The 17,404-nt window shown below is 40.9% G+C and overlaps 1 protein-coding gene across 1 annotated transcript; it reads right to left on the reverse strand.

Annotated features, from left to right (window-relative positions):
* Nucleotides 1-36: 36 nt before the first annotated feature.
* gch1 (GTP cyclohydrolase 1) lies at nt 37-16,635 on the reverse strand. The gene is made up of 7 exons (XM_058398855.1): nt 16,550-16,635; nt 15,784-16,185; nt 9,301-9,410; nt 6,843-6,898; nt 5,696-5,727; nt 5,039-5,123; nt 37-2,627 (listed from the first exon to the last, which is right to left on the reverse strand). Exons 2-7 carry the CDS (start codon nt 16,160-16,162, stop codon nt 2,501-2,503), a joined length of 789 nt encoding a protein of 262 aa, XP_058254838.1. The 5' UTR covers nt 16,163-16,185; nt 16,550-16,635; the 3' UTR covers nt 37-2,500.
* Between the last annotated feature and the right edge of the window lie 769 nt (nt 16,636-17,404).

Raw genomic sequence — 17,404 nt, forward strand, 5'->3', positions numbered from 1 at the left:
ACTTAACATCGGTTTGCTGTAAATGAACACTGATGTGTATACAGGACTGGCTGAGTCCCGGTGAAGAAGGCCACGTGAACAGTACTGGAGCGCTCATGTTAAGTGCTCGCTTTCTCACATTTACATAAAACACACACACATATATATACATCAACCATTACATATCCATTCTTCAGAATATATCTTTCAAACACAAAAACACAACCTGTAGGTGGTTTGGTGGATTCCAAATAAAACTGCTCTAATATATGGTCTGAACCCGATGTGTCCTGATGAGTATGTCATTTATTTTTATGTTACAAATGTTTTGTATCTCTAGAAATATCCGAGTAGTAATCGGTTTTCTCTGAGCCTATGGTTTCCATCTATATTCTCTTGGATCACTGGTGCTGTGATGTGGACGCTCACATTTCTTAACATAGTCATCAAAGCTGGGATTGTTTTTAGATCTCAGCTACAACTTCAAACTTTGGTCCTTACTCAGTAGAGAGAGAAAAAAGGTTGTCCTATTAGAGGCAGGATGACCACTGATGGCCTTCGATACAGCATGTGTAGAAGGCTCAAGTAACACTATTACACACACAGTACACAACATGGTGCTGTGTGGTTCATCAGTGGTGTGGGTCATCAGTTACAGAGTACAGAGTTAATACAGACTGGGTGATGATCGAACTTACACACCTCACACATGGGTACGTGACAGAAATTACAGCACGGTTCGGATACGCTGACCTGGTATTACAAAGGAAACTGAAAATGGTTGAATTGCAGAAACAATTTTCATGTCCTGATTAAATTCCATTTATTTTTTCAGGCTATTGGTTTAAACCAATCAGAATCTCTTCTATCAATTTAAACCAATCAGAACCTCCTCTATCGATCATTTAAAACCAATCAGAATATCTTATCTCTTTGGTTTAAACCAATCAGAATCTCTTATCTCTATCAGTTTAAACCAATCAGAATTTCTTCTGTCAATTTAAACCAATCAGAACCTCCTCTATCTATCATTTAAAACCAATCAGAATCTCTTATCTCTATCAGTTTAAACCAATCAGAATTTCTTCTATCAATTTAAACCAATCAGAACCTCCTCTATCTATCATTTAAAACCAATCAGAATCTCTTATCTCTTTGGTTTAAACCAATCAGAATCTCTTATCTCTTTGGTTTAAACCAATCAGAATCTCTTATCTCTTTGGTTTAAACCAATCAGAATCTCTTATCTCTATCAGTTTAAACCAATCAGAATCTCTTCGATCAGTTTAAACCAATCAGAATCTCCTCTATCTATCAGTTTAAACCAATCAGAATCTCCTCTATCTATCAGTTTAAACCAATCAGAATCTCCTCTATCTATCAGTTTAAACCAATCAGAACCTCCTCTATCTATCAGTTTAAACCAATCAGAATCTCTTCTATCAGTTTAAACCAATCAGAATCTCCTCTATCTATCAGTTTAAACCAATCAGAATCTCCTCTATCTATCAGTTTAAACCAATCAGAATCTCCTCTATCTATCAGTTTAAACCAATCAGAACCTCCTCTATCTATCAGTTTAAACCAATCAGAATCTCTTCTATCAGTTTAAACCAATCAGAATCTCCTCTATCTATCAGTTTAAACCAATCAGAATCTCCTCTATCTATCAGTTTAAACCAATCAGAATCTCTTCTATCAGTTTAAACCAATCAGAATCTCTTCTATCAGTTTAAACCAATCAGAATCTCTTCTATCAGTTTAAACCAATCAGAATCTCTTCTATCAGTTTAAACCAATCAGAATCTCTTCTATCAGTTTAAACCAATCAGAATCTCTTCTATCAGTTTAAACCAATCAGAATCTCTTCTATCAATTTCTATCAATCACCATAATGTTTTAGGTATTTCAGGGTTACTTGCAACAACACATTCTTTTTCTAAAATGACTGATCAATTCTACTCAATTCACTTTTTCCCCCAGAAAATGAAGTTATGTATTGCTGGTCAGATCACAAATTTGTGGATATAAATACGGCAGTGGTAGCTCTGGACTGTAAGGAAGTCGGTGTTGGGATGTTGGGTGACATTTATATTCCATACTCATTGGTTCATTTCGGCGCTTGGACTAGATTGAAGAAGTGGTTCTGGATAAATGTATATGCTAAGTGAATAAATACAAGTGGTTAAAAGGTTTTATCTAGTTTATCTAAACATGATACGACAATAAAAAACTGTTGGCTATAACAGAATTTGAATTCATGGACCTATAAATGATTTGAAAACCATGAAAAACCACTCAAAATACCTACACACACACACACACACACACACATAAAAACACTAGGAGGGATGGTTTAACAGAGTTATCTCCTGTATCTGCCTCTGCAAAGGCAAGCACTGGGAGAACACACTCGACAGCAGCACAGCCTCACTTAGAGGCCAATGTAGAAATAACATGATGGTGAGGGATGGACGTGTCGAGATGAAGAAGGACGTCTGTTCTAAACACATGGCTCGGCTCAGCTCCGGATCAAGGTGAGGAACTCGTCTCTGGTTTTGGGGTCCTCGCGGAAAACTCCCAGCATGGTGCTTGTCACCGTTTTACTGTTCATCTTCTGCACACCTCGCATCACCATGCACATGTGACTGTCAGAGAGAGAGAGGGAAATTAAGACCTTTTCCAGTGTAACACAGATTTCAATATACAGACAGGTGACAAAATAAAAACCTTTACTTCTAAGGGAAATGCGCCAACCTCTAAGCCACTATTCCTCCATATTGTATATACACAGATCAGGCATAATATTCTGAGCAGTGAGAGGTGAAGTGAATAGCACTGATTATCTCCTCATCATGGCACCTGTTAGTGGGTGGGATATATTAAGCAGCAAGTGTCCTCAAAGTTGATGTGTTAGAAGCAGGAAAAATGGTCAGTGTCATGCTTTGGGCAATTTCTGCTGGGAAACCTTGGGTCCTGCCATCCATGTGCAGGTTACTTTGACATGTAACACCTACCTAAGCATTGTTACAGACCATGTACACCCTTTCATGGAAACGGTATTCCCTGATGGCTATGGCCTCTTTCAGCAGGATAATGCTCCGTGCCACAAAGCAAAAATGGTTCAGGAATGGTTTGATGACCACAACAACCAGTTTGATGTGTTGACCTGGCCTGCAAATTCCCCAGATCTCAATCCAATCGAGCATCTGTGGGATGTGCTGGACAAACAAGTCCGATCCATGGAGGCCCCACCTCACAGGACTTAAAGGATCTGCTGCTAGAATCTTGGTGCCAGAACCACAGCACACCTTCAGGAATCTAGTGGAGGTCCACACAATATTAGGCAGGTGGTCATAATGTTATGCCTGATCGGTTTATTATGTACACTATATTGCCAAAAGTATTCGCTCACCCATCCAAATAATCAGAATCAGGTGTTCCAATCACTTCCATGGCCACAGGTGTATAAAATCAAGCACCTAGGCATGCAGACTGTTTTTACAAACATTTGTGAAAGAATGGATCGCTCTCAGGAGCTCAGTGAATTCCAGCGTGGAACTGTGATAGGATGCCACCTGTGCAACAAATCCAGTCGTGAAATTTCCTCACTCCTAAATATTCCACAGTCAACTGTCAGCTGTATTATAAGAACGTGGAAGTGTTTGGGAACGACAGCAACTCAGCCACGAAGTGGTAGGCCACGTAAACTGACGGAGCGGGGTCAGCGGATGCTGAGGCGCATAGTGCGAAGAGGTCGCCAACTTTCTGCAGAGTCAATCACTACAGACCTCCAAACTTCATGTGGCCTTCAGATTAGCTCAAGAACAGTGCGCAGAGAGCTTCATGGAATGGGTTTCCATGGCCGAGCAGCTGCATCCAAGCCATACATCACCAAGTGCAATGCAAAGCGTCGGATGCAGTGGTGTAAAGCACGCCGCCACTGGACTCTAGAGCAGTGGAGACGCGTTCTCTGGAGTGACGAATCGCGCTTCTCCATCTGGCAATCTGATGGATGAGTCTGGGTTTGGCGGTTGCCAGGAGAACGGTACTTGTCTGACTGCATTGTGCCAAGTGTAAAGTTTGGTGGAGGGGGGATTATGGTGTGGGGTTGTTTTTCAGGAGCTGGGCTCGGCCCCTTAGTTCCAGTGAAAGGAACTCTGAATGCTTCAGCATACCAAGACATTTTGGACAATTCCATGCTCCCAACTTTGTGGGAACAGTTTGGAGCTGGCCCCTTCCTCTTCCAACATGACTGTGCACCAGTGCACAAAGCAAGGTCCATAAAGACATGGATGACAGAGTCTGGTGTGGATGAACTTGACTGGCCTGCACAGAGTCCTGACCTCAACCCGATAGAACACCTTTGGGATGAATTAGAGCGGAGACTGAGAGCCAGGCCTTCTCGTCCAACATCAGTGTGTGACCTCACAAATGCGCTTCTGGAAGAATGGTCAAAAATTCCCATAAACACACTCCTAAACCTTGTGGACAGCCTTCCCAGAAGAGTTGAAGCTGTTATAGCTGCAAAGGGTGGACCGACGTCATATTGAACCCTATGGATTAGGAATGGGATGTCACTTAGGTTCATATGCGAGTCAAGACAGGTGAGCGAATACTTTTGGCAATATAGTGTATGTATATTAAATATACTAACAGCACATATCACTTTATTCACTGTTGTTAGTATACTGTACACTGCTTTAATATCAAACGCATCTCCGGATAATAAATAAGTGACAGGATGTTAACTGTTAACAAGTGATCTACACTTCTCACAATCCTCAATCCCCAAGCTCCGTCGACGATTTGTGTGACGTTACAGACTCCGTTTCTGTTTGCTAGTCTGGTTTGTGCCTGGGTTTCAGCTCTTAGGATTGACATTCATTGTGTAATTATATCAAGGAGTGCTTCAGATTGGAAGCTGTTGTTATGTTCCTCCACTCATTTCTCTCGTGAGGTCACACAGCACTCAATGTTGGATTTAAACCCCCCCCACAAATTTAAAATTAGCACAGAAAAGAAGAGACATGCTGTATGAGTATGAAGCAGTTCGTACGTTGCCTCGACGACCACTCCGACTCCGGCGGGCTGTAGAGCTTCAGTGATGGCGACGGCGATCTGTTTGGTGAGACGTTCCTGAACTAAAATAATAAAAAATAAAAAAATCACAAGATTGGAATCATACAGACCATTTCCAGGTTTCCACACAAACACACACACACAGGTGGGAGGTTTGAGTGTAACCGTAAAGAGAATAACATTGACAGAAATTACAGAAAAAGAGAAAAATAAACACAAAATAGAGAGAGGCAAGAGAAAGTAAGAAATAGAAGAGGAGAAATGGCAAAGATAAAAAAGGAGTATGAGGAAAATGAACTAATGACGGGATCGAGAGAGAGGAACAGTAAGAACGATGGAAAACAGAAAGGTAAAGGTATAGAAATACCAGCTTGATATACGGAGAGAGAAAAGAAAAAAGGGAGAGAGTGAGAGAAATAAAAACAGGATGAAAAAAGTATGGGGAGGAAGGAGGAAGAACAGAGAGAGAGAGAGAGAGAGAGAGAGAGAGAGGGTGGGAAGAAGGAAGAAAAAAAGAAATAACCAACTAAACAAACAAGGAAATAAAAAAGTAAGAACATCCTGAGCAAGAAAAGAGTGAGAAAAGGGAATGAGAGAAAGAGAAAAATATCTGCAGAACAAAAGCAAACATTACCTTGCAATCTTCTGCTATAGATCTCGACGATCCTGCAATGAGAGAAATGCAGAGAGACACAGTGTGTGTGTGTGTGTGAGGAACTGGTACAGGTGTCTCAGTGATCACTTTTCACTGATGGATACAGTCATTGAAGAATTCACTGATAACGTGCAATATGAAAGATAAAAAAAAGTCTATTGTTATTTCATTGATAAACCCCTGGATTCCAGCACGAGGTTCTAGTCACGTTCCGCACCCACGATAATCTGGAAGCAAAACTGTGTCACTAGAGACAGCAGAGTTAAACTGATCATGCTTGTTTATCCGTGTGGATGTGTGTGTACACACGTGCACATACGCTTCTTGAGTAAACCTGTTGCGCGCACACAGTAGCTGTGTGTGTATATATTGTAAGAGAAAGTGCTAAGCCTCTGGTATTAAGGTCAGAGAGGATCAGTGTGGTCCCTTACGCATTGGAGCTAATCTTCTTAACGCTACTCACGCTTACACATGAAGAAAGCTGGGATGTACACGGGCGGTGATTGAGCAGCTTCGCTGTAGTGACCACAGCCTGCTTTAATAAGGCTTCATTACAGAGATTACTGTTTCGCAGCATTAATAAAACGTAACTGCAGCTTTTCTTGTTATCATTTCATGATGTTAACATCTGAGGGGTGTGTGTACACGTGACAACTGTGCAGTGCAACTACACATCTGCGTAACTCTCTCGTAACGTCTCCGCAGACTGATGCTCAACTAATATTAATGTAACCACAAGTCTTGTGAATAGAGGGCGGAGTCTTGGTGAAGGAGCGGGTCATTTTCTGAATGGGCGTACACCTGGGTGTGATATTAGATTAAACAAAGAAGATAAATCCTATTTGTGCTTTGTCATTTGTGCTTTGATGGTTTGAGGAATTCTGTGTGTGTGTGTGTTTCACTTAGTCAGTATAGATCATAAGGGGATGTATTGTTGAGATATGAATCATTCTAAGCTGACCTTTTGTTTAAAACATCATGTATATAAATCATGGTAAAGCTCTGAGATGGATTCTTCTTCAAGTGTATGTTATGTTATATAGGTGTGTATAATATTATATAATATTTATGCTAAACCTTGGTGCTATAATCAAGTCACAGACCTGTGTGTGCGTGTTCTACCCACCTTGCCAGTTTGCTGAGGCCGAGCACCCTCTTATTCGGTAGGTAGCCTATGTGGACCTACAGGCAGCAGAACACAAAGTAGAAATGAAACTGAAATGAAATTTCATACACAAAACCAGCCGAATGTGTTTTTTTACACAACAGTAACGAAGACAGAAAAGCATGGCATTTGATTGAGCGTGAACTTTCCGTGACAAGATGAATCGGTTTCATCAGTTTCTGATTTTGAGAGCGAAAGAGAAGCGGGGGATTAAAGACAAAGAAAAAAAAAATAGAAAGAGACAGGAAAAAAAAGAGCAGAAATATATAACAACAGAAAACGGCAGAGGGAGCAACAGGAGGATAAAAATGGGGGAGTAGAGAAAAAGGAAAGAGATTAAGAGAGAGAGCGAGAGAGAGAGAGAGAGAGAGAGAATCAGTGTGTGTTTACAGGCTCTCTTGCCCTCAGGCCTTGAGCAGAAGCTCCACTCAAATGTCAGCAACAATTTGATGAAGCTGAGCAGGAGAAAGGGCAGTGCACAAACACAACACACACACACACAACACACACACACACACACACACAAACACTACACACACACAAACACTACACACACACCACTTCCCTTGTGAGGGTGTAATTATTTAATGCAGCCAATTAAGACTGTGCCTACACTTCAATCAAACTGAATTAGTTGGATATTTTTATAAAATAAAAGCTAAATAAAATTATGTTAAAAATGATATTCCATTAAGGAGATGATGCTCAGTTCATGGTGGACATTAAAATGAAAATAAATATTACATTTGCAGTGCTGTGAAATAAAAGAGATTGCTGTGGATGAGCACTGAATAGAGCATGTGGTGTGTATAACTGAGGGGAGGCATGAGAGCTCACCTGAGCATGTTAAAGTGTGTGTGTGTGTCTGTCTGTCTGATGCTGACAGGCCTGGCTATCAGTGATGGATAATAAAAAAAAGGTGGACGCACAGCTGACAGGGTGATTATTGTTGCAGACACGGAAAGATGATAATGGATAAAGGCAGAATGATGAGAGAGACAGAGAGAGAGAGAGAGACAGAGAGAGAGAGAGAGAGAGAGAATGAAAGTACAGAAAGAGATGAAGGGGGAAAGGAGACAGTGAGAGAGACAGAGAGAAAGAGGCAGAAAGAAAGAAAGAAAGAAAGAAAGAAAGAAAGACAAACAGAGAGTCAGAAAGACAGAGATGAAATCATAGCGAGAGACAGACAGTGAGTGAGAGAGACAAACAGACAGACAGAAAAGTTAGAGATAGAGAGAAAGAGACAGAAAGAGATAAACACCTAACAACCTAAAAACCACTGTGTATGAGCGTTTGAGTGAGCATGAGGTGTGTGTGTGCGAGCATGAGGTGTGTGTGTGTGTGTGTATGTGTGTGAGCATGAGGGGTGTGTGTGTGTGATCATGTGAGTGAGTATGAGATGTGTGTGTGTGTGTGTGTGTGAGATGTGTATCGATGTCTAATCCTGTCATCACGAGCCGTTTGCACGCTGACGGGATCGGCTCTTTTGTGTTAAATGGCACACAGCTGCTGTGCTGTCAGGGGGTGTGGCCTGCCTCGGGTGTCTCACTCACAGTTTGCGTAGGACTTTACCTCCGTTTTGCTAGGAGTGTTAATTACGGTTATTTGTGTCACCACTGCTAGCGCTTTGTTACTCAGAAAACAAAGGAATTTGCTCAGGTAAAAGTTTGGACACACGCAACACGCTGTCTTCTCACTCGGCTAAGACATGTTTAGTGTTTGGTTCTTCAGTTCTTCACAGGGATTCAGAGGCTCATGTAGCTTCTTATAGCTTCTATCATTTTCAGGCAGGAATGTGTCTTGGACAGATTGAGGTACACTTTGTGGATTCACATGAACATGACAAGCTGCATTCTTTGGCTTTAACAAGAAAGAGGAACAGAGTGTGGTGAGGGTGTGACCGTAACTCCACCGATCACATGAACAAACTCGTTCTTAATCACAACTTCAACATGAATATTAAATTTATTATCATTATTTTCCTATAACAGTAAGCCCTATTGGGGTTTTATACCTTTTCTATACAGTGTGCAGTAAATGAGACAGATCAGAAAGAAAGAAAGAAAGAAAGAAAGAAAGAAAGAAAGAAAGAAAGAAAGAAAGAAAGAAAGAAAGAAAGAAAGAAAGAAAGAAAGAAAGAAAGAAAGAAAGAAAGAAAGAAAGAAAGAAAGAAAGAAAGAAAGAAAGAAAGAAAGAAAGAAAGAAAGAAAGAAAGAAAGAAAGAAAGAAAGAAAGAAAGAAAGAAAGAAAGAAAAAGGTTGTATGGGATAATTTTCTCCTTTTGTTGTGTTGAAGCCATAACAGTGGAATTGATCAGGTATAGAAATCTGCACTTTTTTATTCCACACATCATTTCATTTGGTTAGAACAGTAGACTCTGAGCAGACAGACAGACGTGGGGACATGTACAGCTACTTACTTTGCCGAAGATGGGGACAAGGTGATGCTCACACATGGAGAACATGTCAATGTCCTTCACGATCACCATCTCATCGTGGTCTTCATCGAAAATGGCATCGTTCAGAACATCTGCACACATGAACCAGAGACACACATGATCGTGATTCTCACACACAAACACACACACACACACAGTCCTCCTGTTTCAAACACAGGACATTCATCACACGCCACTCCTCCGTGTCATATCACTGTGCAAACACGTCCTGCTTTATCTGTCCCTAACTAGACGTCAACGTTTCTCTCGCAGGTTTTTTAATTTCCTGCGCTGCCTATCTCTCGGCTGTGTGGAAAACACAGCCGCGGGGCCCGTCGCTCGGCAGCGCCAGCGTGTCGCTCAGTTTATCGCGGTTCTGATCGGCACGCCGTCAAGTGAGCCCAATAACACTGCTGACGAGCAAACTTCAATATTAAAGTCACAATAAGCAGGTTGCCTATCCCTCACGTCCCTCGGAACACTCGGTCAACATTTACCAAAGTGTATTATTCTTCCGTTATTTACATCGGAAAAAGATTCAAAGAAAGGAGAGCAGCGAGGGAAGGAAAGAGAGGGAGATAGAGAAAGGGCAAAGTAACGAAGAAAACAAAAAAGATAGAAATGATGAAAGGAAACAGAGAGAAAGAAAAAGAAAACGTAGCTGTAGCTCGTCCTCCTCCAGCATCATCGTCTCTTCTCCTCTCCACTCCTCTAACTCTCACTGTGTGTTTAATTACAGTGAGGGAAAAAAATTATTTGATCCCCTGCTGATTTTGTACGTTTGCCCACTGACAAAGAAATGATCAGTCTGTAATTTTAATAGTAGGTGTATTTGAACAGTGAGAGGCAGAATAACAACAAAAAATCCAGAAAAACGCATTTCAGAAAAGTTCTACATTGATTTGCATTTTAATGAGTGAAATAAGTATTTGATCCCCTATCAATCAGAAAGATTTCTGGCTCCCAGGTGTCTTTTATACAGGTAAGGAGCTGAGATTACAGTAGGAGCACTCTCGGGGAGAGTCACCTGTCAACAGAAGGAAGCAATCAATCAGATTCCAAACTCTCCATCATGGCCAAGACCAAAGAGCTGTCCATGGATGTCAGGGACAAGATTGTAGACCTACACAAGGCTGGAATGAGCTACAAGACCATCGCCAAGCAGCTTGGTGAGAAGGTGACAACAGTTGGTGCGATTATTCCCAAATGGAAGAAACACAAAAGGACTGTCAGTCTTCCTCGGTCTGGGGCTCCATGCAAGATCTCACCTCATGGAGTTTCAATGATCATGAGAATGGCGAGGAATCAGCCCAGAATTACACTGGAGGATTTTGTCAATGATCTCAAGGCAGCTGGGACCATAGTCACCAAGAAAACAATTGGTAACACACTACGCCGTGAAAGACTGAAATCCAGTAGCGCCCGCAAGGTCCCCCTGCTAAAGAAAGCACATGTACAGGCTCATCTGAAGTTTGCCAGTGAACATCTGAATGATTCAGAGGTCATGTGGTCAAATGAGACCAAAATCCAGCTCTTTGGCATCAACTCAACTCGCCGTCTTTGGAGGAGGAGGAATGCTGCCTATGACTCCAAGAAGACCATCCCCACCGTCAAACATGGAGGTGGAAACATTATGCTTTGGGGGTGTTTTTCTGCTAAGGGGACAGGACAACCGCACCGCATCAAAGGGACGATGGACGGAGCCATGTACCGTCAAATCTTGAGTGAGAACCTCCTTCCCTCAGCCAGGGCATTGAAAATGGGTAGTGGATGCAAAGAGGAGTGGGCCCAAATTCCTTGAGATGTGAGATGTGTGCAAACCTGGTGGCCAGCTACAAGAACTGTCTGATGTCTGTGATTGCCAACAAGGGTTTGCCACCAAGTACTAAGTCATGTTTTGCAAAGGGGTCAAATACTTATTTCACTCAATAAAATGCAAATCAATGTATAACTTTTTTGAAATGTGTTTTTCTGGATTTTTTTGTTTTTATTCCGTCTCTCACTGTTCAGATAAACCTACCATTAAAATTACAGACTGATCATTTCTCTGTCAGTGGGCAAACGTACAAAATCAGCAGGGGATCAAATCATTTTTTCCCCTCACTGTCTCCATTTTCAGGGGAGACTTTAAATGAATTCTCAAATCTGATTGGCTCAAAGACGTTGATTAATTAATAAATGAATTAATTAACTTTCTATAACAATAATGGCAGCTAGCAATCAAACCACAGGTTTAATTCTTGCTATGACATAACTAAAAAGCACTAATAGGGGCATGGTTTGCATCGGGACACCACCCTGCTGGTGGTAATTTTCCTTCATCAGCACACCCCCAAGTCCTTAATTTCCATATACAAATACTAATAAGTGTTAAATAGGGTGTTTTCACAACTTGAGTTGTGTATTTTTTCATTCACACCATTTCAGTTAATAGCCAAACAATTGTGTGTGTGTGTGTTTGTGTGTGTGTTGTTTAACACAACAACTTTTCATTGATGTAGAATATAGCCACCCGGTCAAACTCAACCCGAGGGCAGCAGCTGTTCAATGACAACCCCTTAACACACACACACACACACACACACACACAGAGAGCTTACAAATAAAAAAGAACAGGAAATCAAATCAGCGTCAGACTCGAGCCGTCCCTCAGCCCCGCTCCCATCCCCACAAACACAACACACTCAATTACACGCACTAAATGGCCCTGTGCACCAGCGCAAACACACACGCAAAAGAAAATGAGTTGCCATGGATACCCTGTAAATTGGGGAGATGTCAACGAGCGGTTCAGCTGCTCGAACCCTGAAATAAAGGACACAATCAGTCCATCCTGTGCCAGACGTCACTGATGCACGTGGCAAACGAGACGTGATGTGGCTTCACCCACAGCTTGACCACCATTTATGCCCAGATGACAAATTACATTATTATTACATCAATAATAAGGGGAAAAAATGAAGAAAGAAAGAAAGAAAGAAAGAAAGAAAGAAAGAAAGAAAGAAAGAAAGAAAGAAAGAAAGAAAGAAAGAAAGAAAGAAAGAAAGAACCTCAGACAGACAGGTTGTGCCTGCTCTTGTACATTTGCATCATATTTCATCATAGAAAGAAAGAACGTGCAAAAGATGCAGAAAGAGACGAAGAGAAATGGAGACAGTGAGAGAGACAGAAAGAAAGAGGCAGAAAGAGAGAGAGAGAAGAGAGAAAGAAAGAAAGAAAGAAAGAAAGAAAGAAAGAAAGAAAGAAAGAAAGAAAGAAAGAAGGTATCAAACTCAGACAGACAGACAGACAGACAGAAAGACAGAAAGAAAGAAAGAAAGAAAGAAAGAAAGAAAGAAAGAAAGAAAGAAAGAAAGAAAGAAAGAAAGAAAGAAAGAAAGAAAGAAAGAAAGAAAGAAAGAAAGAAAGAAAGAAAGAAAGAAAGAAAGAAAGAAAGAAAGAAAGAAAGAAAGAAGGTATCAAACTCTTGGCTGAACTTTGTGATGAGGTTCATGTTTGATGCTGAGAAAAGGCCCTGGATGAGGCTCGGGATGAGGCCCTGGGATAAGGCTCAAGATACAGCACTTGCATGAGACCCTGGGATAAGGCTCAAGATGAGGCACTAGTTTGAGGCTTGGGATGAGGCACTGGGATGAGACCCAGAGTTGAGGCTCAAGATGAAGGACTTGGATGAGACCCTGGGTTAAGGCTCAAGATGAGGCACAGGGCTGAAACCCTGGGTTGAGGCTCAAGATGAGGCACTGAGCTGAGACCCTGGACTGAGGCTTGAGATTAGGCACTGGGATGAGACCCAGGGATGAGGCTCAAGATGAGTCTTAGACACTAGAATGAGGCCTGAGATAAGACACTGGTCTGAGACACTGGAATGAGGCACTGGGCTTATGCTAGGAACAGGACTCTGTATATAGAAATGGAAACTGCTTTTACAGAATCATCCATGAAGTATACCAAATAAAGTTAAGTTAAGAAATAAACTTTATTAATACCCTCTTAACCGGGGTTTGTTTTTTAAACTTGGCATTAGTTGATTATTTATGAAACTGTAAATGACTGAAAAGGAAAACCTGCTCTACAGCCTACTGAACACTCACATAATGAGCTCTAACACCTGAACCTAGAGCGTCAGTCAAACTAACCATCAAATATAACGAAACAACCTGTTACTAAACTGGCTGAATAATTGGATCCCATACCTAATTCCTTTAAAAATGCACAATCAGGGAAGGGGTGGCGAATGTTCCAGCCAATCACACACAAGAAGACCGGCATCCAGCTCGTGTCAACCTAACGCATGGTAGATAAGCAGTTTCTGGGACACTCCTCAGTAGCATTATGCCGGCGTGATAACGTTGAGGGGGTCGTGGGTGCGCCAGGTTGCTGTTCCTCTCCGGGGTAAAGGTTGCTGAGGGCACTGAACTCAGCTGAGAGCTTGCAAATGGTGCTTTCAGGACTGGAAAACATGCCAATATGCTCAAACAAATGAGGGCTCTAAAATGCTGTCCAAACCAGGACCAGATGTGTGTATCGGGATAAAACTGAGAGGGGCAGCTCCCTGCCTCCACCACTCACAGTACAGGAGCACAACTGCAATATTAGTTAACAGAATACCAGGGACCCACAGATGAGTGTTCATTTCATACAGGCTGGACAAATAAAAAAGCATTCTGAAATACCAAAAACACAATTTTAGGAACTGATGATACAATGGATATCTTTAGATATTTTTCACCATTTCATATAGAAATTGCAGTAACATTTCATCTGTTTGTTATATCATTTCCTTGGAGTCGAGAATTGTGAAGACCAAAATTCAAAAGGAAACCCGAATCCCTTTTCCGTTTGCATCTCCGATGCCTTGCGCAGAAATTTGTCAATCAGTGTTTGGGAGAGAAAAGAATATATTCTAGCAAATATATTGAATTTCATTAACATACAACTGACAAAGACAGAGTTAACGTACATTCAGACCTACAATAATACAAGAACAGGGAAGACATAGCTAAGAGACGGGCAAAAAATGACAAATTAGTTTAAAGAACTGAATATAGATAGCGTCTTAACAGCTTTATAATTTATCTGAATAAATAATAATAAGATTTAAGTCTTTTGTATAAGATGAAAAATCAAATGCAATTTCTTAGTTTTACTAATTACTAATACTAAACTATTTCCGTTTATGCATTCTATTTAGCGGAAATGAATAATAATGTAATAACCTTTCACTTTGTTAAAAAAATATATAATAATTATTTAATATAAAATAATAATAATTTAATCATTAAAAAAAAGGTAGGGTCAATAGGATCAATTACAAATTTTTCCAAAAGTTTGCCAAAAAAAAAAAAAAAAAAAAAAAAAATGAAACCTCAGCAAACGCATCACAAAAAGGACAAATCCAAATGAATTTCCTTTACAAATCTCACAGGCAATTTGGGAAGTTTGAAAAGTCATTTGCTTCACTTATTACTAAAATATTTATTAGTAAATATTTGCTTTTTGTTCCAGATTATAAAAGATTCTGCTTGGCTTTCACTTTTTTTTTTTTAAACATAGTAATTTCACATCTCACAAAACCCTGTTATCATAACTTTCAATATCCATTGCACTGTATCATAGTAAGTACACGTGCATTACAAGAAAACTGTTTTCCTTAACGGTAACGACAGCTAAACAAAGGTGAGGTTCTTGGAAAGAAAAGGAAAAAAAGAATGTGAATGGAATGAGGAAAATCAGTCAGATCACTTCCTTTAAATCAGAAACCGGTCACAGCACCGTTTTCAGGTTTGCCTGCCAAAAAGCCGTCCTTTATCCAATAAAGCCAGCTCCATAACCAAATCTCACAAATCTTATAGACTTGGAGGACTTTAACGTTCTTTATACAAAGCTGCTTTTAATGGAGCAGTAATAAACGCATCCTGTTTGTCTTTGTTGTTTTCGCTTGGTTTCGAGGTTTGAATAGTCTTGCGTTATTGCACATATTGTCATAAAAACTGTGTGATAAGTACACAAGCATACAGAGCTTACATAGCTTGGGAATGGGCTCAAGATGTTGAGGATGGGTTCAGGGGGGTGTTTGAATGTGTTGCGTGTTTCAGTGGTGATCAGATTTATATAGTATTTTGGTATCAATAAATACTTTAATCTGAGCATGGCTTGCACTATGACCCACATGCATGTGTGTAAATAAAATATACAGGATAGCCACGGAGGTAAGGCTTGAAATCCTGGTCTCAGGATCCTTGTCAAGGATCCAGCAACAGGTCCTCTATCTGCTCTTTGTAACAGGATTCACCTATACTGCCTTTCTCCTCCTGGAAACTGTACCCCATCCCACATGTTCCCAACACATTTTAGTGTCATCCCTGTGATCCCAGCCCTACATGGTGTAGGATAGGGAGTGGTTCCCCAGGGCCAGGTACAGGAACCTGTTTCCTACACTTCCTTACCTACTGTATCATAACTCACCTACGATTTTTTCCTGATAGCCCTTGGTGAAGAACTGCATGGCCGTGGCCGCCCGGTAAGGCGTCTTCAGCAAGCCTTGTCTCTCCGGATCTTCTCCCAGACCCCGGAGGATGGTGGTGTAAGCGGCGATGATACTCGGCAGGCTCATCTCGTTATCCTCCACGCTCCGGGTGCGCTCTTCCCTCCAGCTCTCCATCACAGACGGACATGGTGCACGGGTGATGCTCTTGCTGGTGGGTTTCTCACCTTTGGGCATCTCTTTCGGCGCTCCGTTCCACTTGGGGATCTTCTCCATCCCATCCAAAAGTCCGTTCAGGGCAGTTTCGTTGCTGGATGAGGCTTCGCTTTCTCTTTGACCCAGTTTGGAGCGCTCCATCATAACAGTGGTGATGTCCAAGCTCTCTGTTATAAGTGCATATATCATATAGTGGTGTTAACTTAACAATAATCTAACAATATAATAAAGACTTAACTATTGCTTTAATATTTCATGTTCAATTGTACAACCTTTTAATATAAATTATTCTTATTTTTATACTGTTTTTACAATATTGTTTCTTTTGTTAGTATTAATTAACAACTCATCATTTAAGAGCTCTATAAGTGCTCTGTCACTTTAAGAGTCCCAAAGATAACTGTATTAATTAACAAGCTTTGTTTTAACAGGATACTGCTCCTTTAATAGTTATAATATAATTGGCATGCTTACTGAAAGATAAAGAAAATAAAGAAAGAAAGAAAAGGTAAACATGTACAAAGCGCTCACTCGTAATGAAGAAGTTTCTCCGCTCGGTTGCTTTTTCTCCTCAGGTTGTCTGCACGCGCCGAGCGCCTCAAGCCTTTATAACCGTATGCTAATTCATAGCGCGCTATTGGTCACGACGATGGATCACGTCATTTTTTGGGAGCCTCTCCAAGCACCTCGCTGATTGGATGGAGTGCACTGCGTGGGTCGTTAAAAAACCAACCTGTTCCTAGTGCGCCTACGCAGGGAGCGACGAGAGGTTTGGGATTGGGCCACGGCTTTGTAAGCGGATGAGACACTAATAACCCGCGGGAGAGCAATGTGGCGCTGATGTCCTTTCTCTTGATGCTCAAAATGTTCAAAGATGTAACCAATAAACTTTAGATAAACGTTCTCTTCTAATTGAAAATGTATGTCTTGTAATCGTTTGGGGATGTATGGAAAATATCGATCACCCGTGGTGTATCTTCCAGTTCCAAATAATTCCCACAAAAGCGTCAAATCACAGCATTTATATTTAGATGTATATTGTGACCACAAATCCACTATAAAAATATTGGCCACAGGAGGTAACTGTGTTCCATACATTTCTTCTCTATGATTTTCCACTGTGTTAAAATGTATAATCACTGCCCATTGTATTAGGAACACCTGTGCAATTATCCAATCAATCAGCCAATCACGTTGAAGCAGTGTGATGCACAGAGACCATGCAGATACAGAGATCAACTCTCATAATGGGGGAAAAAGTGTGATCTCTGACTTTAGTAGCATGGTTGTTTGCACCAGATTGCAGTATTTCATAAACTTGAATGATTTGTAGAAGTATTTCGAAAAAGAGTTTGCATCACATTTATACCTGTACATTCTAATATA

Source organism: Hemibagrus wyckioides, linkage group LG09 (genome assembly GCF_019097595.1).
Source record: "Hemibagrus wyckioides isolate EC202008001 linkage group LG09, SWU_Hwy_1.0, whole genome shotgun sequence".
Taxonomy (NCBI): Eukaryota; Metazoa; Chordata; class Actinopteri; order Siluriformes; family Bagridae; genus Hemibagrus; species Hemibagrus wyckioides.

What these genes read in the sequence shown, in the direction of transcription:
- gch1 (XM_058398855.1), bottom strand. Translation starts at nt 16,162, where the DNA reads ATGATGGAGCGCTCCAAACTGGGTCAAAGAGAAAGCGAAGCCTCATCC. An exon ending in CTATCAGGAAAAAATCGTAG is followed by an intron (nt 9,411 to 15,783) that starts GTGAGTTATGAT and finishes TCATGTGTGCAG; the next exon opens with ATGTTCTGAACGATGCCATT. An exon ending in CTATAGCAGAAGATTGCAAG is followed by an intron (nt 5,124 to 5,695) that starts GTAATGTTTGCT and finishes TTATTATTTTAG; the next exon opens with TTCAGGAACGTCTCACCAAA.